The 24,615-nt window shown below is 42.9% G+C and overlaps 1 protein-coding gene, 1 long non-coding RNA gene and 1 pseudogene across 5 annotated transcripts in view; 2 read left to right on the top strand and 1 right to left on the bottom strand.

The window, feature by feature from the left end:
- The first annotated feature begins 6,800 nt into the window (after positions 1-6,800).
- Positions 6,801-12,602, top strand: LOC129011682 (complement C1q and tumor necrosis factor-related protein 9A-like; annotated as a pseudogene).
- On the bottom strand, positions 11,673-14,308 carry LOC134738003 (uncharacterized). Its single transcript, XR_010123483.1, has 4 exons — positions 14,221-14,308; positions 13,735-13,778; positions 12,245-12,391; positions 11,673-12,163 (listed from the first exon to the last, which is right to left on the bottom strand). It is a non-coding gene; the product is annotated as an uncharacterized LOC134738003 (long non-coding RNA).
- MIPEP (mitochondrial intermediate peptidase) overlaps positions 14,295-24,615 on the top strand; it is a 159,322-nt gene continuing 149,001 nt past the window's right edge. For 2 of the 4 annotated variants that reach the window (XM_063650613.1, XM_063650614.1), the window contains exons 1-4: positions 14,323-14,642; positions 17,238-17,411; positions 21,884-21,972; positions 24,324-24,410. In XM_063650613.1, coding sequence (XP_063506683.1) covers positions 14,454-14,642; positions 17,238-17,411; positions 21,884-21,972; positions 24,324-24,410 — 539 coding nt within the window. In that variant the 5' untranslated portion in view covers positions 14,323-14,453. Of the gene's footprint in view, positions 14,643-17,237; positions 17,412-21,824; positions 21,973-24,323; positions 24,411-24,615 lie in introns of those variants that run through there. The other 2 variants (XM_054446835.2, XM_063650615.1) reach the window with 2 other exon arrangements.

The following is a 24,615-nucleotide window of genomic DNA, read 5'->3' as shown; positions in this document are numbered from 1 at the left end:
GCAAAGAAGTTGAAAACTTTGAAAAAAATTTAGAAGAATGTATAACTAGAATAACCAATACAGAGAAGTGCTTAAAGGAGCTGATGGAGCTGAAAACCAAGGCTCGAGAACTACGTGAAGAATGCAGAAGCCTCAGGAGCCGATGCGATCAAATGGAAGAAAGGGTATCAGCCCTGGAAGATGAAATGAATGAAATGAAGCGAGAAGGGAAGTTTAGAGAAAAAAGAATAAAAAGAAACGAGCAAAGCCTCCAAGAAATGTGGGACTATGTGAAAAGACCAAATCTACGTCTGATTGGTGTACCTGAAAGTGACGGGGAGAATGGAAACAAGTTGGAAAACACTCTGCAGGATATTATCCAGGAGAACTTCCCCAATCTAGCAAGGCAGGCCAACATTCAGATTCAGGAAATACAGAGAACGCCACAAAGATACTCCTCGAGAAGAGCAACTCCAAGACACATAATTGTCAGATTCACCAAAGTTGAAATGAAGGAAAAAATGTTAAGGGCAGCCAGAGAGAAAGGTCGGGTTACCATCAAAGGGAAGCCCATCAGACTAACAGCGGATCTCTCGGCAGAAACCCTACAAGCCAGAAGAGAGTGGGGGCCAATATTCAACATTCTTAAAGAAAAGAATTTTCAACCCAGAATTTCATATCCTGCCAAACTAAGCTTCATAAGCGAAGGAGAAATAAAATACTTTACAGACAAGCAAATGCTGAGAGATTTTGTCACCACCAGGCCTGCCCTAAAAGAGCTCCTGAAGGAAGCGCTAAACATGGAAAGGCACAACCGGTACCAGCCACTGCAAAATCATACCGAAATGTAAAGAACATCGAGACTAGGAAGAGACTGCATCAACTAACGAGCAAAATATCCAGCTAACATCATAATGACAGGATCAAATTCACACATAACAATATTAACTTTAAATGTAAATGGACTAAATGCTCCAATTAAAAGACACAGACTGGCAAACTGGATAAAGACTCAAGACCCATCAGTGTGCTGTATTCAGGAAACCCATCTCACGTGCAGAGACACACATAGGCTCAAAATAAAAGGATGGAGGAAGATCTACCAAGCAAATGGAAAACAAAAAAAGGCAGGGGTTGCAATCCTAGTCTCTGATAAAACAGACTTTAAACCAACAAAGATCAAAAGAGACAAAGAAGGCCATTACATAATGGTAAAGGGATTAATTCAACAAGAAGAGCTAACTATCCTAAATATATATGCACCCAATACAGGAGCACCCAGATTCATAAAGCAAGTCCTGAGTGACCTACAAAGAGACTTAGACTCCCACACATTAATAATGGGAGACTTTAACACCCCACTATCAACATTAGACAGATCAACGAGACAGAAAGTCAACAAGGATACCCAGGAATTGAACTCAGCTCTGCACCAAGCGGACCTAATAGACATCTACAGAACTCTCCACCCCAAATCAACAGAATATACATTTTTTTCAGCACCACACCACACCTATTCCAAAATTGACCATATACTTGGAAGTAAAGCTCTCCTCAATAAATGTAAAAGAACAGAAATTGTAACAAACTGTCTCTCAGATCACAGTGCAATCAAGCTAGAACTCAGGATTAAGAATCTCACTCAAAACCGCTCAACTACGTGGAAACTGAACAACCTGCTCCTGAATGACTACTGGGTACATAACGAAATGAAGGCAGAAATAAAGATGTTCTTTGAAACCAACGAGAACCAAGACACAACATACCAGAATCTCTGGGATGCATTCAAAGCAGTGTGTAGAGGGAAATTTATAGCACTAAATGCCCACAAGAGAAAGCAGGAAAGATCCAAAATTGACACCCTAACATCACAATTAAAAGAACTAGAAAAGCAAGAGCAAACACATTCAAAAGCTAGCAGAAGGCAAGAAATAACTAAAATCAGAGCAGAACTGAAGGAAATAGAGACACAAAAAACCCTTCAAAAAATAAATGAATCCAGGAGCTGGTTTTTTGAAAGGATCAACAAAATTGATAGACCGCTAGCAAGATTAATAAAGAAAAAAAGAGAGAAGAATCAAATAGATGCAATAAAAAATGATAAAGGGGATATCACCACCGATCCCACAGAAATACAAACTACCATCAGAGAATATTACAAACACCTCTATGCAAATAAACTAGAAAATCTAGAAGAAATGGATAAATTCCTCAACACATACACCCTCCCAAGATTAAACCAGGAAGAAGTTGAATCTCTGAATAGACCAATAACAGGAGCTGAAATTGTGGCAATAATCAATAGCTTACCAACCAAAAAAAGTCCAGGTCCAGATGGATTCACAGCCGAATTCTACCAGAGGTACAAGGAGGAGCTGGTACCATTCCTTCTGAAACTATTCCATTCAATAGAAAAAGAGGGAATCCTCCCTAACTCATTTTATGAGGCCAGCATCATCCTGATACCAAAGCCTGGCAGAGACACAACAAAAAAAGAGAATTTTAGACCAATATCCTTGATGAACATTGATGCAAAAATCCTCAATAAAATACTGGCAAACAGAATCCAGCAGCACATCAAAAAGCTTATCCACCATGATCAAGTGGGCTTCATCCCTGGGATGCAAGGCTGGTTCAATATACGCAAATCAATAAATGTAATCCAGCATATAAACAGAATGAAAGACAAAAACCACATGATTATCTCAATAGATGCAGAAAAGGCCTTTGACAAAATTCAACAACCCTTCATGCTAAAAACTCTCAATAAATTAGGAATTGATGGGACGTATCTCAAAATAATAAGAGCTATTTATGACAAACCCACAGCCAATATCATACTGAATGGGCAAAAACTGGAAGCATTCCCTTTGAAAACTGGCACAAGACAGGGATGCCCTCTCTCACCACTTCTATTCAACATAGTGTTGGAAGTTCTGGCCAGGGCAATTAGGCAGGAGAAGGAAATAAAGGGTATTCAATTAGGAAAAGAGGAAGTCAAATTGTCCCTGTTTGCAGATGACATGATAGTATATCTAGAAAACCCCATTGTCTCAGCCCAAAATCTCCTTAAGCTGATAAGCAACTTCAGCAAAGTCTCAGGATACAAAATCAATGTGCAAAAATCACAAGCATTCTTATACATCAATAACAGACAAACAGAGAGCCAAATCATGAGTGAACTCCCATTCACAATTGCTTCAAAGAGAATAAAATACCTAGGAATCCAACTTACAAGGGATGTGAAAGACCTCTTCAAGGAGAACTACAAACCACTGCTCAAGGAAATAAAAGAGGATACAAACAAATGGAAGAAGATTCCATGCTCATGGGTAGGAAGAATCAATATCATGAAAATGGCCATCCTTCCCAAGGTAATTTACAGATTCAATGCCATCCCCATCAAGCTACCAATGACTTTCTTCACAGAACTGGAAAAAACTACTTTAAAGTTCATATGGAACCAAAAAAGAGCCCGCATCGCCAAGTCAATCCTAAGCCAAAAGAACAAAGCTGGAGGCATCACACTACCTGACTTCAAACTATACTACAAGGCTACAGTAACCAAAACAGCATGGTACTGGTACCAAAACAGAGATATAGATCAATGGAACAGAACAGAGCCATCAGAAATAATGCCACATATCTACAACTATCTGATCTTTGACAAACCTGACAAAAACAAGAAATGGGGAAAGGATTCCCTATTTAATAAATGGTGCTGGGAAAACTGGCTAGCCATATGTAGAAAGCTGAAACTGGATCCCTTCCTTACACCGTATACAAAAATCAATTCAAGATGGATTAAAGACTTAAATGTTAGACCTAAAACCATAAAAACCCTAGAAGAAAACCTAGGCATTACCATTCAGGACATAGGCATGGGCAAGGACTTCATGTCTAAAACACCAAAAGCAATGGCAACAAAAGCCAAAATTGACAAATGGGATCTAATTAAACTAAAGAGCTTCTGCACAGCAAAAGAAACTACCATCAGAGTGAACAGGCAACCTACAAAATGGGAGAAAATTTTCGCAACCTACTCATCTGACAAAGGGCTAATATCCAGAATCTACAATGAACTCCCACAAATTTACAAGAAAAAAACAAACAACCCCATCAAAAAGTGGGCGAAGGACATGAACAGACACTTCTCAAAAGAAGACATTTATGCAGCCAAAAAACACATGAAAAAATGCTCACCATCACTGGCCATCAGAGAAATGCAAATCAAAACCACAATGAGATACCATCTCACACCAGTTAGAATGGCAATCATTAAAAAGTCCGGAAACAACAGGTGCTGGAGAGGATGTGGAGAAATAGGAACACTTTTACACTGTTGGTGGGACTGTAAACTAGTTCAACCCTTGTGGAAGTCAGTGTGGCGATTCCTCAGGGATCTAGAACTAGAAATTCCATTCGACCCAGCCATCCCATTACTGGGTATATACCCAAAGGACTATAAATCATGCTGCTATAAAGACACATGCACACGTATGTTTATTGCGGCATTATTCACAATAGCAAAGACTTGGAACCAACCCAAATGTCCAACAATGATAGACTGGATTAAGAAAATGTGGCACATATACACCATGGAATACTATGCAGCCATAAAAAATGATGAGTTCACGTCCTTTGTAGGGACATGGATGAAATTGGAAATCATCATTCTCAGTAAACTATCGCAAGAACAAAAAACCAAACACCGCATATTCTCACTCATAGGTGGGAATTGAACAATGAGAACACATGGACACAGGAAGGGGAACATCACACTCTGGGGACTGTTGTGGGGTGGGGGGAGGGGGGAGGGATAGCATTGGGAGATACACCTAATGCTAGATGACGAGTTGGTGGGTGCAGCGCACCAGCATGGCACATGTATACATATGTAACTTACCTGCACATTGCGCACATGTACCATAAAACGTAAAGTATAATAATAATAATAATAATAAAAGAAAAAAAAAAAAAAATTAACCGTGCGTGGTGGCGGTGCCTGTAATCCCAGCTACTCAGGAAGCTGAATTATTTGAACCTGGGAGGCGGAGGTTGCAGTGAGCAGAGATCGGCCATTGCACTCCAGCCTGGGCCACAAGAGCGAAACTACGTCTCAAAAAAAAAAAAAAAAAAAAATTAGCTGGACTACTGCATGCCTGTAGTCCCAGCTGCTTGGGAGGTTGAGGCAGGAGGATCACTTGAGCTGGGAGGTTGAGACTACAGTGAGCTGTGATTGCATGACTGTACTTCAGCCTTGGTGATGGAGCAAAACCTTGTCTCCAAAAATTATATATATATCCCAAGACATCTCCCATGATGATACATTAATTTCATTCAACAAGTATTGGTTCAATCTGCTGTTCCAAGTTTAATATTGAGTACTGGGAAGGCAATAATGAGGAAATACAGTCAGGCGGGGAGTCAGATTCTTTATCCTACAATTATATAAACAAGTGTCAAGCCCCTGCCATGACAGGCGCCATGTGGGAGAGTAACATGGTGCTCCGCAGCCCTGAGTGGGAGCGTTGCTGAGTCAGGAGGCCCGGCCATTCACGTTTCATCTTCCTTCCAGGCCTTGCGTTTGCTGCTCCCTCTGTTTGGAGCACTGCCCAAGCGTTGTCTTACCTCCTGCTGCGGGGGAAACTGCATGGATAACCTGGGGTGGGGGCAGTGTCTACAGAGGAAAGGACTTGAAAATGCACTTCTCCCGAACTAGGTGATGTTTTCTGTGTGTGTGGCCCTTCTTCACAGTGGCCTCCTAGAAAAACAAGACCCTGACTCAAAGAACACCTCTCATTACAGTAAGACTGCATGGAATGCTTTACTTTTTAAAAAATTTAATTTAATTGTTTAATGTGGTAAAAAATATATAACATATAACATAAAACTTACCAGCTTAATCATTTTAAGGGCACAGTTCAGTGGCATTAAGTACATTCTCTTTGTTGTGCAACCATCACCACCACCCATCTTCAGAACTCTTAAACTCTTCCCAAACTCTGTACCCATCAAACAACTGCCATTTCCTTCTCTCTTCACCCCTGGCAACCACCATCCTACTTTTTCTTTATACGAGTTTGACGGCTCTAGGAACCTTTTATAACTAAAGTTATCCAGGTCTGTCTTTTTGTGACTAGCTAGTTTCACTTAGCATAATGTTGTCGAGGTCTATTCATGTAACACGTGTCAGAATTTCTTTTCTTTCTAAGGCTGAAGAATTTTCCATTGTATGGACCTACCACATTGCATGTATCTGTTTATTCACTGATGGACCCTGGGGTTGCTATGGAAAATAATGCAACTATGAACATGGACATCTGTTCCAGTCCTTGCTTTCAATTATTTTGTGTAGATGCACAGCAGTGGAATTGCTGGATCAGATGGTAATGCTATGTTTGCTTCACTATTTGGAATGTGCCTTTATGCATATTGTGATAAAATTTGATCTTTACAGCAGTCCTGTGAGATAAGTAAGCATTGGTCTCTGGTTCAGAAAAGTGATTTCTTCAAAGTGAAATGATGAATGGAAGAGTATCCTGACCTTAAACTTGACTTTTTAAATTGCCCGTGCACCTTGAAGAGTGGTTCCAATCACAAGTGTTACTTTCCAAGGACAATGTCATCCTGGTTATAACCAGCTTGCTCCCCTGCCCTGAGTCTTCTGCCAAGTCTGTCCAGGTGTGGGTCTGGGGCAGGGGACAGCTCATCCATTTCCCACTGCATGGAACACAGGCTGTGTCCAGGGCCCCAGCAACAAAGGTTTCTCCTTTGGGTTTCTGTTTCCCTCTTTCAGTTCAGAGTCTGTCATCTGAACCATGAGGATCTGGTGGCTTCTGCTTGCCATTGAAATCTGCACAGGGAACATAAGCTCACAGGACATGTGCAGGCAAGGGCACCCTGGCATCCCTGGGAACCCCGGTCACAATGGTCCGCCTGGAAGAGATGGACAAGATGGAGCGAAGGGTGACAGGGGATGCAGGTACTCATCTGGCGGCTTCGGCTGCCTTTCAATTTCTCTCTTCATTCCTTTCATCTCATTCACTCATCATCTGTGCGATTTTCCACCTACCCACTCACACCCCATCCATCCATCCACCCAGCAACACTCACTGGGGCCTGACCCCAGTCATCCATCCACCCATCTGCCCAGAAACACTCATGGGGTCTGATCCATGCCAGACTCTGTGCCAGGTGCTGGTGGAGAGCACAGGGCGAGATCGCCATGACCCCTGCCCTCCTGGATTCTCTCATCTCTGACACCGCAGAACATTTTCAGTAGTATACGATGTCATGGATCCTCCCACCTCAGGTGACAGGTATGTTGGATTTTTGGCAACATGAGGCCAATAGAGAGATCTGATCATGAATTATTTGGCAGCAAGCACCCAGCTGCAGTGCAGGTGAGAGCTAATACCGCATCATGCCATGAAGCAGGAGATGCGGAGTGACAGATGACACATACTGCTGCTGCTTATAAATCTATGACCTAGGTTGGGACCCTGTCCCAGGGTCTGGGTATCTGGGGACAGGATCCATCCTCTGGGAGGGAGATTTGCCAAAGCTGGGAAGTCTGAGTGGTTTCCATAACAACAACCAATAGACTTGGTTTCTGAATGGGGTACCATTCTTGAGCCCTGGTCTTGACCATAGGGTCACATATCTAAGACTTATGCAGAATGATCCATCTGGGTTAAGAGCACAGTTCAGTGGCATTAGAAAGAAAATATCAAAACTTCTATGGACCTTTTTACAGATAAGTTTGTGTTTCTAACATGTCTCAGTTTATGGCATTTGGTGGCCTGATAGTTTTTTGAATGGGCTGGATGAAGCCAAGGGTCACCAGGAAGCAACTGGCCCATCTGCTCTGTGAGGTGTCTTCTTCTGGCTCACATCTCCAGCTCATTGAGACTGTTCCAGTCCCCCAGTAGCAAACAGCCCAGTCCAAATGAATAGCAAAACCTTACCCTTAATGCAATCAGGTCTTCTGCCTTCACACTGTGACCACAGTGGTGTGTGTGTGTGTGTGTGTGTGTGTGTGTGTGTGTGTCTGTGTGCATTTTATTTCTGAATATTTAGGATTTTCATTTTTTAAATTTTTGTTATAAAATATTACACACAAAAGGAGATAAATAGGTGATAAAAAATACAGAGAACTAAGACAAACACTTCTATATTCAATACCAAATTTCTCTACCTCTTCCTGTTGAATTTCTCTCCTCTTTGCTCACCAATGTCCATTCTTTCAAGTTTTACATACTTCTTAGAAGCAAATGTTATATCTGTTTTTTCTATGTAATTCATAGGTATTATGTGTAATATATATTCTTTCTTAGAAGGATATTCAATCACATTGCTCGCACTAAAAATTTACTTCATTTTTATCTTATCATCTTAAAGTGTATTTTTGTATATGTTTTATACCAAACATATTTTTCATATACTACCTGTGCATAATGTAGAAACATATAAATGTCTACTGATTGGGGTCTGTGTTCATGCTTTGTGAGTTGTGGTTGCATGATCATGAAAGCTCGGAGGCCACTGTCCTAGAGAATGGGAGAAACGAGAGCCAAGCAGGGGAACAAAAAGAGGGAAGGAGAGGAAGACACAGGGGAGCAGCCAGTGGAGGGGAGGGGAGGGGAGTGCAGGGAGGGGCAAATGTAGGGATGAGTCCCTTCCATTCAGAGGCCCCACGCTGACCAAGGCCCCACTCAGGAGCGCTGGTGTCCCAGGAGAACAGACATCATGACAGAAACAAGTCTGCCTGTGTCGGTCCTGTCTCAGGACCTGCAAGCCGGCCCCGCCTGCTCCTGTCGCCCCACAGCCACTTCAGTGGGTCTGAAGTACGGGGATGTCTGCTGCTTTGTGAGAAGCCAGAGTCTGGGGTGAGCTGTGGCCCAGTGAGCACTCTACTGCCATGGCTGGAGCCATCTTCAACCTGCTGACGGATAGCACGCCGACCTCGGGCTCAGGGGGGCCTGTTCTGAGCACAAGGACTTGAGTGTAGTCGGCAGAGCCCCACTCACCTGATGTTCTCTGCCAGCTTGATTAGTGGCATTTCCCCCAGTCTAAGGCACTAGAGGGATCCTTCCAGAACTCTCTCTTCTATCTTGGGATAGTGTCACATAACCATAGTCATCTGTGTTTTCATAGGAGGCTAGTAAATCCTCCGTTCCACTCTCCTCAAGAGTAATGGAAGAGAAACAGAGTGAGGAAACCTCCTTGCACCTCCAACATTCAGACCACGTCCCAAGTCCTTGTCACGGGAGAGGAACACAATCAATTGTGACAGTCAGTCCCCATTGCACACACTCCCTCCTCATCCTGTCTTGCTGTGCGCTCTAGGCACATCCTAGAGATTGGCGCTTGGGAAGTCACTCAGTTCATTTCTTAGATCACTTATCCCACCCCAGATAAGTGCTCATGCCTGCCTCTCTCCACCTGCACTCGTGTGGAGGACAGAGCACCCCTCAGGTCAGGGGTCACCCCCAGACTCTCCAACACACATGGCTGATGGAGACCAATGGCCAGAAAATCAGAAACGGAATTTCAACTCATGCCTGTTTTCTTCTTTTCCACCTAGGAGAACCAGGACGTCCTGGCAGCCCGGGGAAGGATGGGATGAGTGGAGAGAAGGGAGAATGAGTTTAGAAGTTCCTATTTATGGTGCTCTAATTCTGAGCTGTCGACTATTTAACAATATTACCATGGACAAGTCCTCCATGCTGATTATAATCTTCCAATAAAGGCAACACAGTTCTTACTCTCTAGATGGGAGGATTCTGCAGGGATTGGCAGGCTTTGCAGAGGGCTGGGTAGTAAATATTCTTGACTCTGCAGGCCATACAGATCTGTCACCACTACTTAACTTCCCCTTGTAGTGAAAAGAAGCTATAGATGCTCCATAAATAAGCATGGCTGTGTTCCAGTAACACCATATGTGTGAAGACTGAAATGGGAATTTCCCATGGTTTCCATGTATTGTGGAATATTATTTGTGACCATTTAAACATGCAAACCATGGCTGAGCACCATGGCCCCCACCTGTAATCCCAACACTTTGGGAGGCCCAGGTAGGAGAATTGCTTGAACCTAGGAGTTCCAGACCACCCTGGGCAACATATTGAGACTTTGTCTATACAAATAAAAAAATTAGCCAGGCATGGTGGCACATGCCTGTAGTCCCAGCTATTCAGAAGGCTGAGATGGGAGGATCGCTTGAGCCTGGGAGGTTGAGGCTGCCATGAGCCATGATCTCATCACTGCACTCCAGCCTGGCTAACAGAGTGGGTAACCCTGTCACAAACAAAAACCAGAAAAACAAAAAAAAAGTCAACCGTGTTTGTTTTGCTTGTGGGAGGGAGGCTGAATTTGGCCTGCGGCTGTAGTTTGCTGAACCTTGAACCTTGCAGTGGACGAGCACTGAGGAGTGAGACTGAGTTTTTGACTTGGTGCATCTGGCAGCACTGCATGGAGGAGGTGGCACTAGAACTGGTCCCTTATGGGTCGGGATGTAGTCGTAGCGGCAAACTTGTGTAATCTTCACTTTGTGCTTTTCATGTACTGACTCACCAAATGCAACATCCCCAGACACTAGGAAGTTTTATCACCCTAGTTCCATAGGTGAGGGAACAGAGGCACGAGGCTCACTAGCTCATCTGACGTCCTGTGTGCATATGTGGTGGGGACAGAATGGAAACCCGGCATTTAGCCTCAGAGTCCACACTTGCAACCACGGCTCTTTGGTATGGGTGGGGGTGCAAGGAAGCAGCAAGGTTTCTGTAGATGATGAATTGCTGGTGGGATAGATGGGTTGGGGCTGGGGTTGGGCGGGAGAGAGCAATGCCTCGATGCAGGCTTTATTTTATGTTCACTCCAGGGAGGAGGTTTTTAGAGGATGTCACGACGAGGGTTGAGTGCCAGTTAATCTGCCTGTCTCTACTCTGCAGAGTGCTTTCTGTCATGGATTGACATATTTAATAGCCAGCATGGTAGACTTAGATGGTAGGGTTGTAATTTCTAACATGAGCCCTGACACTAATTTAGTAGACAGTAGTCAAAAGGTGTGTTGGGATGTGTGTGTGTGTGTGTCCATGTGCACACACGTGTGTAACTGGAGTAATTGACTTTTATTTATTTTTTTGAGACAGGGTCTCACTCTGTTGCCCAGGCTGGAGTGCAGTGGTTTGATCATGGCTCACTGCAGCCTCAGCCTCCTGGGCTCAAGCGATCCTCCCACCTCAGCTTCCTGAGTATCTGGAACTACAGTTGTGTGCCACTGCACCTGGCTAATTTTTGTACTTTTTGCAGAGATGACGTTTTGCCATGTTGCCTAGCCTGATCTTGAATTCCTGGACTCAAGTAGTCTGCCTTTCTTGGCCTCCCAAAGTGCTAAGATTACAGGCATGAGCCACTGAGCTGGGCTGGAGTAATTGAATTTTATTTTCTTATTTATTTATTTATTTTTAGAGTCAGGGTATTGCTATGTTGGCCGGGTTGGTCTTGAACTCTTGGCCTTAGGCAGTTCTCCTGCCGCGGTCTCCAAAGGTGCTAGGATTACAGGTGTGAGCCACTGCACCCAGATGGAGTAATTGAATTTTAAACTCTGGGCATATACTGAACCTGTGCACTACTTTGTTTCATTTGTGAGCTCAATTATAGAAAAACCAAAGTTGTTCACAAGGGAATCTTTCACAAACTATCTCTTTATTTGCTCTTTCTCTATTTAGGAGCAGATGGAAAAGTTGAAGCAAAAGGCATCAAAGGTGATCCAGGCTCAAGAGGATCTCCAGGAAAACATGGCCCCAAGGGGCTTGCAGGGCCCATGGGAGAGAAAGGCCTCCGAGGAGAGACTGGGCCTCAGGGGCAGAAGGGGAATAAGGGTGACGTGGGTCCCACTGGTCCTGAGGGGCCAAGGGGCAACATTGGGCCTTTGGGCCCAACTGGTTTACCGGGCCCCATGGGCCCTATTGGAAAGCCTGGTCCCAAGGGAGAAGCTAGACCCATGGGGCTCCAGGGTGAGCCAGGAGTCCGGGGAATAAGAGGCTGGAAAGGAGATCGAGGAGAGAAAGGGAAAATCGGTGAGACTCTAGTCTTGCCAAAAAGTGCTTTCACTGTGGGGCTCACGGTGCTGAGCAAGTTTCCTTCTTCAGATGTGCCCATTAAATTTGATAAGATCCTGTATAATGAATTCAACCATTATGATATAGCAACAGGGAAATTCACGTGCCACATTGCTGGGGTCTATTACTCTACCTACCACATCACTGTTTTCTCCAGGAATGTTCAGGTGTCTTTGGTCAAAAATGGAGTAAAAATACTGCACACCAAAGACGCTTACATGAGCTCTGAGGACCAGGCCTCTGGCGGCATTGTCCTGCAGCTGAAGCTCGGGGATGAGGTGTGGCTGCACGTGACAGGAGGAGAGAGGTTCAATGGCTTGTTTGCTGATGAGGACGATGACACAAGTGTCACAGGGTTCCTTCTGTTCAGCAGCCCGTGACAGAGGAGAGTTTATAAATCTGCCACACCATCCATCAGAATCAGCTTGGGATGAACTTATTCAGATGGTTTTACTTTATTAATTCCTCCAATTATTACAATAATCATAAAAAGGTGAAAACGGAAAAGTTATTCCCAAAACTGATTCTGTGTAACTTACTATCTTTCCAGGAGTAAATATTTAAAATAGTTGCATGGTTTATTCTAATTTATTTCACATTTCTTATCATTCCTATTATCTGAAGAATCCTTTGTCTGTGCGTGTCTTGTGGGAAGAGTGTTTTGATATCCATTTTAGTGCTCTAAGGAGTCACATGAAGATGTATCCCTCATCTGTGTTTCTGAGGACATTAAGGGGAAAGTAAAGGGAAACGTTTATTCCATTTAGTACTAGTAACAGCTTTAAGCTGGTGATGCTGTCACACTCCAGAAAGCTGTAGACACTGCTCATTTTGTCTTTTTTTTAAAAAATGTATTTTTAAGTTCTGGGATACATATGCAGAACGTGCAGGTTTGTTACATAAACATGTGCTGCGGTGGTTTGCTGCATCTATAAACCCATCACCTAGGTATTAAACCCTGCATGCATTAGCTATTTGTCCTGGTGCTCTCCCTCCCACTTTGCTCATTTTCTAACCTAGGTTTTAATCACCATTCTATCCAACAAATCATTGTTTGATCATTATTTGCCAGACATGAATCTCTATTTGTTTTCTAGGACTGCCCTAATAAAGTACACAAACTGGGAGTCTTTAAACAACAGAAATGGACTTTGTCACAGTTCTGTAGGCTGGAAGTTTGAGATCACTGTAGCAGCAGGGCCATTCTCCCTCCAAAGGGGATACAGGAGGATGCGGCCTTGCTGCTTCCAGCTTCTGGCAGCTGGTGGCAGCATCACTCCAGTCCCCGCCTCCATCTTCAGGTGGCTGTCCTCCTCCTGTATCAGCCAAATTTTCTTCTTCTTACACGAACAGCTTCCCTAATCTAGTATGACCCATCTTAATCATAATTGCAAACTCCATATTTTCAAATAAGGTCACATGTACAGGTACCGAGGGTTAGGACTTCAGCATCTATTTTGGGAGACACAGTTCAACCTAATCTGCCCTCTGGTTCCCAAAATTGATTTCCTTCTCATGTGCAAAATACATTTTCGTACCATCTCAACATTTCCAAAAGTCTTAACACTTTCCACATCAACTCTTCTCACCACGTACATCATTTAAATAAGCTACAGAGGAGACTTACTGTGTGATTCATCGTGTGGCAAAATGTCTCTCCATCTGGAGATCCTTTGAAACCAGACAAGTTAATCCACTTCTAAAAGACTGGGGGGTTGGCGGGGGCAGACAGGCATAGGGTAGACAATCCATTCCAAAAGAGAGAAAGGGGAAGGAAAAAAGGGTTCACGGGTCCCAGGCAATTCTGAAACCCTGGAGGGAAAATCCCATTAGACTTCTTTCACTATTTCCCATCTAAAATTTTTAACTGAGCTATGCAAGAGTAAAAAGTTACCAGACAGAGACACCAAACAGACAGTGCAGGATAAATTTACCAAGAGAGTAGGTTAAAAGGGAAACTTCTCCTTCAGGCCTATGGTGGGCATTTCTTGTTTACTTAAGTACCTGCCGTCTCTCAAAGAATGTCCACTGGAATTCGAATATATGTCATGATTTTGCCCGCGCCCACCACTAGTCAACTTGGGAGGGAAGCGCAACTCTAGCCTTTCCTTACTCTGGACACAGGGGGCGGTAAGGCCGGAGGGCGGCCGAGAAGGCGAGGGGGAGCGACGCTCTTGCTCTCTGGACGACAACGTGCCCACGTCCTGAGGCCGCGCCCAGACCCGGAAGCGGGGCCGTCACGTGGGGCGGCGTGGGTTGCTGTCTTGGAAACGCGGAGCCCGCGCTCCTAGCGAAAGCACCAGGGCGGGGGTCTGCGTTGGAGGAAGGGACTGCTCCGGTGATAGAATGCTGTGCGTCGGAAGGCTGGGCGGCTTGGGAGCCAGAGCAGCAGCTCTGCCGCCCCGGCGGGCGGGCCGGGGAATCCTCGAAGCCGGGATCCGGGCCCGAAGGGTCAGCACCAGCTGGTCTCCCGTGGGCGCCGCCTTCAATGTCAAGCCCCAGGGCAGCCGCTTGGACCTGTTCGGCGAGCGCCGGGTGAGCGGCGCAGGAGGAGCTCCCCTCAGTCCCCGAGCTAAGCCGACCCCTGTTCCGCGCGGCCAGCGACACTCAGGGCGAGATTGTTTGGGCCTGGGAGGAGGCGGGCAGCGAACCCACCTTTTACAGTGGCGTCTTGTGTGCGCTCTCGATGAGGGCAAGGTCACTTCTGCTTTGAGGGGCCGGGTTTAGTGGTCTCCTCCCCAAAGTGTCGGGTTCAGGAACTGCTTCTGCAGGAGCCCCTTGCTCCACGTGAATCTGAATAGTTCGTCCTGGCAGTGGCGGTGAATTCGGCCTGCCAGGACCCGCTCTCTGCATACACTCAGGCGCACCCCTGCTAAAGCCCTTTAGCTTCAGCGCTACAGTCCTGCCTTAAGAGGCCTATCCCTGTGCGTTCACAGGCGGTATCACATGGTCTTTTTGCAAGGACACGGCTGCCTGCAGTCGAGTAATGGTAATTTCATTAATACCTGAAATTCCATCACCTATTAATTTATTTCAAAGCTTTGGGCTTCCTTGTTTTAAAACACAAAACTCTGTTGAGACGAGTCTCACTTCCCATAGTGCCATGGAATTGGCCACTTTGATTTCTTACCCCAGGAAGTCACTAGACTGCGTTGTCTAGTGAAAGGTGAGAGAAAGGCAAGGTTGGAAAGGACTTACCTGATGCCTGTTCTACTTGGAGTTTGTACATTTTGTCCGTTTTAGGTTAGGAATTACTTTTATTTTTGCCTTTTAAAATTTCGTTATACTGTATTGCCTTTTAAAGAGAACTCTAGGGTATTGTTGCACTGAGCTAAAGTGTGTGATTCTTGTTTTATCTCCATTATCAGCTTTGTCGATTTTAAAATTATTTTGTGTGAAATTTGCTACACCACCTTCCTTAAGGGTATGTAGTGTTGATATGAACATAGTTGGTGTGAGAACTACTTGTAGGCGCTGAGCAGAAAGACGTGAGGGGAAGCCTGATTTTGGGTGGATGAGATATAACTAATTTTAGCTTTATTTTTCTCTTTTGTATATGATATTGGGCACTGATTTTCAAATTTTAGAGTTGGTTTTTGCCTTGGAAAGAAAGGTTTACTCAGTTTTTTAGCATTAGGGTCACTGGTAATCCGAGAGTTAGAATTCCCGAGAGCAATATGGGCAGCTTGTACTGGGAAGTGGAAGTAGTCTGTGCTTGAATCAGATTAAATCAGTATAAAGATGACGTTTGTGTTTGGTCCTGATTCTGCTTTGTCCCCCACTGACTTCCTTTTATTTTTTTAACTTGTAATATATTTTGAAGAGCGATTACTAGCTTAACTTCATCCATCCCTTCTTGTAGCAACAGTAGGGCTTGTCAGGCCTGAAGGTTTACCTGTTGGTATTTCTGAAAATCTATGTGTTAAGCACCTACAAAGTGAATTAACAAAGCCTAGCATCTGCTCCGGTCATTTGTTTCTTCCGTTGAGTTCCCCCGTGTGTTAGACGGTCTATTGGATAGCTAGTTAAAGAAATGAAGGGCAGGGCTCTTGGGTCTGGAAGCTCACCTTTTCAGGAGAGACTTTCAAACAGATAAGTTGTAATAGAAAAGTATGGAAAAGTGTGGGCTTTACAGATGTACAGAGCCGGTTCGAGTTCTGTCTTTCCCAATATTAATTTGTGACCTCAAACAAGTTTTTTCTAACCTCTTAAAGCATGTGTCCTGATCTGTAAAAGAATGATACTCTGTTGTGTAGGATTGTGTGATTTAAATGAGAACATATATAAAGTAGCAGGCACACTTCATGGTATGCGGTAGGTGCATATTAAATGCTTTCTTTCCCTGCCTTCCTGAGTGTGCTAACAAGCGTGATTGAATAGGTAACAAGAGAATGGTCATTCCCATTAGATCAGTGATTTTTGTTTTTATCAAGATATTGAAATGTCTTTCGAATGTATAAAATTTGCTCCCAGTTTCAGCCTATGATTTTAATATGTTCATTAAATTTTTCTAAAGTATCTATTGCTTCATAGTGAAGTCATCCTCCCTATTTGATAGTTGTAGAATGATTGGTACTATGTACTGAGATCTCACTCTGTCAGATGCTGCTGTTAGTACTTTACGTATACTTAGTACCTGTGTCCATGCTATAAGGTATGTATTGTCATTCTCATTGTACATGATGAAAAAAATATGAGGCCTAGGAGGAGAAATAACATGACCAGGGTTATAAGCTAATAATAATTATGGCTAACATTTGTAAATGCTATGTGCCAAACACTGCTTTTTGTATATATATATATTTACATATATGATCTCATTTAATCTTTGCGGCCACTCTTAGGTTCTGTAGAAGTGACAGCTGGATTTTGAACCCATACCATTGTTGTTGTTTTTTTTTTCCAGAAAATAATTAAAAATTGAAGAAAAGTAATGTTCTGAAAACATTTTTAGTGTAATTTATGTGGAGTGATATGGGGAGTATGATAGTGGTATCCGTGATCACAGGTATAACATGATACACCAATGAAAGCCAAGATCTCCTTTATGATAAAAGTAATTTTAGTAAATATAAAAAAAGCACAATTTTGAATTTTGGTTATAAATGAGACGTCTTCTTTGGTTCGAAGGGTCTTTTTGGAGTTCCTGAGCTGAGTGCCCCGGAAGGATTTCATGCTGCACAAGAAAAAGCCTTGAGAAAGGCAGAATTGCTTGTGGGCCGTGCGTGTTCCACCCCACCTGGGCCCCAGACCGTGCTGATCTTCGATGAGCTCTCGGATTCCTTGTGCAGAGTGGCCGACTTGGTAAGATGCTTTGCCTCAGACTTGAAGCTGCCTCTCTTTCAACCTGTTAAAATTTAAGTGAAATTTATCCTTTGTTGTGTACTATTAATATTAGATTATAAAGTTAAAAATGTCTGAAACTATTTGAGATCCATTGGGTATAATTTTTTATGATGAAATATGTCATTAGGAATGGGAAAATATTATAGGAAAAGGTGATATTTAGAACTTGTACTTTAATATGTATGTTTAATAAAATATACATGTAATATATAATGAATGAATACTAATATAGCAAATATTTGCTATATTTGGGTAATATATATTTACATATATATTCATTTGACAGAGATTCTTCATTTATGAGAGCTTCTCCCAAAATTCTAAGAACACTTTATGTGTACATTTACGACAAAATTCCCCTTTTTCTTTTTTTAATAGAGACAGGGTCTCCCTGTGTTGCCCGGGCTGGTCTTGAACTCCTAGCCCCAAGTGAACCTCCTGCCTCGGCCTCCCAAAGTGCTGGGATTATAAGTGTGAGCCACTTCTTTTTCATAAGAGGTGTGAAAACCAGTTTTAATAAACCTTTTTAGGAATGCCTTTTTTTTTTAATTAAAAACCAAGTTTTGACATTAAAATGATTGTAAAGACTTTTTTTTTTTTAACATTTTAAATTTGAAATAGAAGTATATACCTAGACTCTTCACCAGCTAGGAAATCCATTGCTGAGATAGCAAAATTTTCTTTTTTTTTTAATTTTTAATTTTTGTGTGTACATGTATATATTCATGAGGTACATGAGATGTTTTGATAGAGGCATGCAATGCATAGTAATTACATCAGGGAAAATGGGGTATCCATCCCCTCAAGCATTTATCCTTTGTGTTACAAACAATCCAATTATACTCTTCTAGTTATTTTAAAATCTACAATTAAATTATTATTGACTGTAGTCACCCTGTTGTGCTATGAAATAGTAGGTCTTATTCTTCCTGTTTTTTTGTACCCATTAACCATCCCCACCTCCCCCATACCACCCTGCTACCCTACCCAGCCTCTGGTAACCATCCTTCTCTTTATTTCCATGATTCAATTGTATCTATTTTTAGGTCCCACAAGTGAGTGAGAACATGTGATGGTTGTCTTTCTGTGCCTGACTTATTTCACTTAACATAATGACCATCCATGTTGTTGCAAATGACATAATCTCATTCTTTTTTATGGCTGAATAGCATTCCATTGTGTGTAAGTACCACATTTTCTTTGTCCATTCATCTGTTCATGGACACGTGGGTTGCTTCCTCATCTTGGATGTTGTGAACAGAGCTGCAACAAACATGGAAGTGCAGATATCTCTTCGATATACTCATTTGCAAGAAGCAGGATTTTCTATCAGCCTGAAGGAGCTGACTCTTGGTTACCGTTGTTAAGGAAAGCAGCACACAATTTAAATAGTGATCATTTATGATCCTGTTTGTATGGTATAGAACTACATAGGTTTTTCCCTCACATTCAGTCAATGTTGAGCACCTACTGTGTGCCAGACACTGTCTAGGCGTGAGGGATACATGCAGGAATGAAACAGACACAATCTCTTACTTCATGGAGTTTATATTCTGGCATTAACTTGTTTTTGGAAATTTAACTAGGCTGTAGGTCCTTTCTACAGCCTAATTAGCTGAAGAAGGTTTCCCTGGATGAGCTGAGGTAACCTTCTCAGCATATCTCCATTTTCACAAGAGGGAAGAAAGGCACTGGGTGATGAAGGGATGCGCCCGCTGTCAGCTGGCCAGCATGTGGTGCAGCTGGGCTGCCAGCCCAGGCAGGGTACCTGTCGAGCTCTTCTTCTTTCTCCTGTTCCAACCATTTCAGGGCTGGCTGGCTGCTCAGGTCTCATGAATCCTTACCTGGAAAGGTTGTAAAGTTTGTTAGCCTCTCCATCTTTAAAAAAAACATGTACTTGTTTTTAAAATTATTATACAGTAAAGTTGACTTCTGTTGGAGGATGGTACAGTTCTATGAATTTTAACTCGTGTAAGTTTGTGCAGCCCTCACCACAATCAGGATACAAAGCTATTCCATCAACCCCCAAAAATCTCCCTGTATAGTCACACCCACCCCTCCCCACTAACCTCTGGCAACCACTAATCTGTTCTCTGTCCCTGTAGTTTTGCCTTTTCTAGAATGTCACATAAGTGGAATCCTGTATACCTTTTGACTGACTTCTTTCACCCAGCATAACTCCTCCCCATCTTTATTTTTTTTCCTTTTTTGGAAAATTTCCTTCCACCCATACACCTGACTTGAGCATTAACACCTTTCAGATGATTATATTTTCACCACAAGCTTCCCGCTCTTAAGAAAACTGATGAAGTATCTTACTGTAAAGGGTTTTTCCCTGGAGTGAAGTTGCAGGTTCTGGGTAGTTCTGTTGTACTGGGTTTTTGTTCTGTGCCTCCAGTATGTGCATAGGAAATGTGTCTTTGAATGATGGGGGAGCTGTGGAAACGCACTGCCTAAAGGAGGTTTCATACCCTGTTCACCTAATTGTGTCACAGAAATCAGAAAAGGAAAATCTGTGTTAGTGAATTTCACTGTATCGTCAGCCCTCCAGATTGGGGGATCTGTGGAGTCAACCAACCTTGGATCAAAAATATTTGGAAAAAAAATTTGCATTCATACTGAACATGTACAGACTTTTTTTTCTTGTCACTGTTCCATAAAACAATACGGTGTAACAGCTATTTACATATTGTTTACATTCATTAGGTATTACAAGTAATCTAGAGATCATTTGATGTCTGGGGTGTGCTGTGTGTCGGTTATATGCAAGTACTACACCATTTTATATCAGAGACTTGAGCATCTGTGGATTCGAGTATCTGTGGGAGTATCAAATCATTGTCCATTGATACTGACGGGTGACTTGGCATGGCTGTCACAAATCCCAGAATTCACTGTGTATTTGTTGTCTCAGTCTTCATCTTAATCAGTATTCTAGGACTTTTTTCTACATTTTTGCTTTTGGTCTGCACTAAAAGATTTTAACTTCTCCGCCCTATATCTTATTTTGACATTTTTAGTATTTATCATGTATAATAATATCTCATTTTGAAAACTTAAAAAAAAAAAGATGTGATTTATATATGTAGTTCTCTGGGTATAAAAGAACCTTTCTCTGTTTTGAATTTTTAAGATATAACCTGTCAGTAAGATTAGTACTGTTATAAGGCAATTGTTTTATAAACTGTTTTTCACCAAATAGTCATTTTATTTTGGTTTTTTTTTAATACAGTTTTTATGTAACAGAACTGTTTTCCTCATCACTATTACAAATCAGTTTTTAATATGTATGCTAGTGTTTTGAATTTTAATATTGATTATAAATTCACAACCTGTAGATAGTAATTTGTAAAAAAAAATGTTGTAAATTTATGTAACTCATTTTTCAGGTACTTTGGTACTAATGTTATTTTATCGTTACCAATTGTTACAGCAAATATACCAAACTATGGATTTAAATGTTTTGGCATTAAAAACTATTTGATAGTAAAATTAAGAAATTTTATCTTGTGGTGATTTTATTTCATGTTATACTCACACATTTTCTTGGCAAATAAAGAAAATATGTAGTGTTTTGTAGTTTCTCTGCTTTTTGTTACAATTGACATGAAAACAAAAATTTAGTTTTACATCATTTTATCTTTTTAAAAAAGAATTGTCACTCATTTTAATTTCTAATGACTTAAGTAGCAGCAGCAGTAGTAGTTGTATACAGTATTACATGCAGACTATGAACTCATATTTTATTAAAAGGACTATGAAGAGACTGTGCCTTTGTTTTCTGCACAAAGACTACAATGTAGTTAAATCAAAGACTAGAATGTAGTTAAATGGGTTTTGAAACTATACTGTGTGTCAGTTAAGCCTCTAAGAGTTGTTTTCTGGAGATAAGTTAACATGTGAAAACCATGGCAAAGAATTTTAGCCAGAAAGTTGTAGAATATTTGAAACCAGTGTCTGCTCTTTTGAAATAAAGAATTAGAGGGCGTGGTGGCGGGCAGCTGTAGTCACAGGTACATGGGAGGCTGAGGCAGGAGAATGGCGTGAACCCGAGAGGCGGAGCTTGCAGTGACCTGAGATTGCGCCAATGCACTCCAGCCTGGGCGACGGAGCAAGACTCCATCTCAAAAAAAAAAAAAAAAAAAAAAGAATTTGCTTGGTGTTTATATTTGAAAGAGAAAAACTTTTCTGAAATAAAGTTAACGAAAGTCTTTTTTTGGACTGAAACAAACTTGGTTTCAAGGAATAACAGAATTAAATGTTCAGAAAGAAGCTGCTTTGCTTTACTCGCTTAGGAAAAAGTCAGTAATGGAAATGCATAGGCCAAGCCAATGGCACATCTTAAAACCCAGTTTTCATTTTCGCCCCCAGATCCTGGAAGAAAGCTTCTCATCAAATTCCCTTTTGGTTTCGTCTTTCCCTTTTATTAGGCTGATTTTGTGAAAATCGCTCACCCTGAGCCAGCATTCAGAGAAGCTGCGGAAGAAGCTTGTAGAAGTATTGGCACCATGGTGGAGAAGTACGTGCTGTTCCCCTCCCCACCTCCATGCCAAGTCCTGGGTGATCCGGTTGTATGGACTTGAGCCGTAGGCAGTTTTGTCCATAGCGCTTGTCCCCCGCCCAGCAGGGTGGGAGGTGTGTGTGACCAGGGGTGGCCGGAGGGAGGGCTCAGGACAGGCCATTGGCTCACCTCGCAGGCGGGCACTGGGCCTCAGGGCTGGTCATCTGTTCTCTCAGTCATTTCCTTGTCTGTAAATGGGGTCATAAAGTTAACCCTGCCTCAGGGTCCTTGTGACGGTTAAATGAGATCAATGTAAAGGTGTCACTTGATAATCTGAGATGACAGACACCCAGGATTCTTGTCATCACCATTATCACTTACCTTAAATAAGGGCTTTTTAGTGTTCTAGTGGCAAATTGGACTTACTAGATTATCGCTTGATGAAATTGCTGTTGCATCGATGGCTGTGGGCCACAGGGCGAGAAGCCAAAATGCTCTATAAACAGTGTCCTTGTGGTCTCTGTTGAGTTGGCATTAGGGGAGTCTAGGGAGGCTGTAAAAGTCTATGGGAGGGCTGGAGCAGGCTCTGGCTGAGGCTGTGATGGAGTGAATTATTTTAAAGTGATTTTGGGGTAAATGTAAATGTTTTTAAGCCACTTATGAGAGCTCCATAGTGCTTGTTAAAATAACTGAATGGTGGACAGCGCTGTATTCCAACACACTTAGCTGCATGGCACCATGCCAGGCACTGTATAGAACTAGGGAGAGTCCTGGGCTCGCCAGCATGGATTTACAACAGGGAAAAGGGGGTAACACGATAAGATGATTTCATATGCCAGAAATTGTTGGAGGAGGAGAGTGATGGCTTATCTGGTTAGACGAGGCTTCCTTGGAAGACCCAACACTTCAGGATGTGCAGCTGCTGCTTTTCCCCAGGTCGCCAACATTTGTTCACCTTGGCACAATCGTGTGTGACTTTCCCATAGCCGCTGAAAACCAACTTACGTAGTGGGATAGAACTGGGCCCTGCAGAGTGCAGGCACTGGGCATGCTGACAGGGCTGAAAGTGGGGACTCCCTGGGAGAAAGCTTTGCCTCTCAGGGAAAGGCCCCTAGAAAGGAGTCAGCAGTGGGCTGCCTGCTCAAGGCGCTCTGCACGCTGTGTCCTGCCAAATTAGACATGGGCTAGTCTCATGGACAAGCACTCTTCATTTTGTGGGAGGACAAATACAGACTGAAATATGGGCTTTATCTCAGGGTCTTCCAACATAAAACATACCGGGAGATTTCCTTAAACCTCTGCAGTGGGGGCAGTGCGGGCAGCGTCTGAGCTACTGTTCCTTTGCCATGGAATGGCTCGGTAGGTGAGCAGGTTAGGAGGAGGTAGGCCTCCACACTCACTCTCTCCCTGACTTCTGGGATCCATGTGTGGGAGTCTGGCCCTTCTTGGTGAATGTTTTTGATGGGTAATGACTATCTACGTTTCACTAGTATTTGGGAAGGCCCATGAGAATGGTAACAGAAACCCTTTGATTCATATAAATCTTCAGTGTTTTTTTGTGAACCAACTGAGGAACAGGAGTATCCTTGAATCTCTGAGTAGGGACTGGTGAGTGGTTCTTATAACCTTATCCCTCCTTGAAGACCTACCTAGCAGGGTGCAGATTGTATCTAGACCCAGCTCAGTGTTTAGCTCTGAGGGGGTCATGGCATTTGCATTTAGGGAAGAGGACTGGTTTCCTGCTAGTGGTACTATGGGGTGGGTTGGGACCACTGCCCAGCGTTGGGCCCTTTGCTCTCTGGATGGCACAACTGCTCAACAGTGGCCATGGTTCATTCACATAGGAAATGTGTGCTGCACACATAATCTCATTTAATCCTCACGACAGCCTAAGGTCTAAATAATGTGTCCAAGGTCCCAGAGCAGTAACAGGGCCAGTCTTGCATCCCAGTTGCATGGCTCTGGAGCCTGTGTCCTGAGCGCTCCCTTACAGTGTTTTTAAATTTAAAAATTAGCTGGGCGTGGTGGTGTATGCCTGTAGTCCCAAGTGCTTGGGAGGCTGAGGTGGAAGGATCACTTGAGCCCAGAAGATTGAGGCTGCAGTGAGCTGTGATTGTGCCACTGCATTCCAGCCTCGGTGCTGGGTGACAGAGTGAGACCCTGTCTCCAAAATAAGGGAAAGAAAGGAAGAAGGGAAGGAGATAAGGGAAGGAAAGGAGGAAGGATGGATGGTTACACTGTTCCTGGTAGGTTATGCTGTTCAGCTTCTAGGCATGTGTGTGGTACAATCTGACACCATTCTTTTCATGTAAAGTTAAAAATAAGGTATTAGAAAATCATCTAATTTTTTAAATTTCTAATTTTTCTAGGTTGAACACAAATGTGGATTTATATCAAAGTTTGCAAAAATTACTAGCTGATAAAAAACTTGTGGATTCCCTTGATCCAGAAACAAGGTACTCACTCATTTCTTTGCGGTGGTTGTGACTGTGACTCTAGAGGTGAGGTTGGGAGACTGTCCCTCAGGGCCTTTGTACTTGCATCCTCTGCTGTCTGGAATGTTCCTTCCCAGGTATCTGTATGACTCCTGCACTTTCTCTAGGACTCCACTCAAATGGTGTCTCCTCCAAAATCTTTACACAGGGTCAGACTCTACCCTCT

This window comes from Pongo pygmaeus, chromosome 14 (genome assembly GCF_028885625.2).
Source record: "Pongo pygmaeus isolate AG05252 chromosome 14, NHGRI_mPonPyg2-v2.0_pri, whole genome shotgun sequence".
In the NCBI taxonomy this organism is placed as follows: domain Eukaryota; kingdom Metazoa; phylum Chordata; class Mammalia; order Primates; family Hominidae; genus Pongo; species Pongo pygmaeus.
The sequence above is the reverse complement of the archived record's forward strand: the minus strand, read 5'-3'. Positions and strand labels throughout refer to the sequence as shown.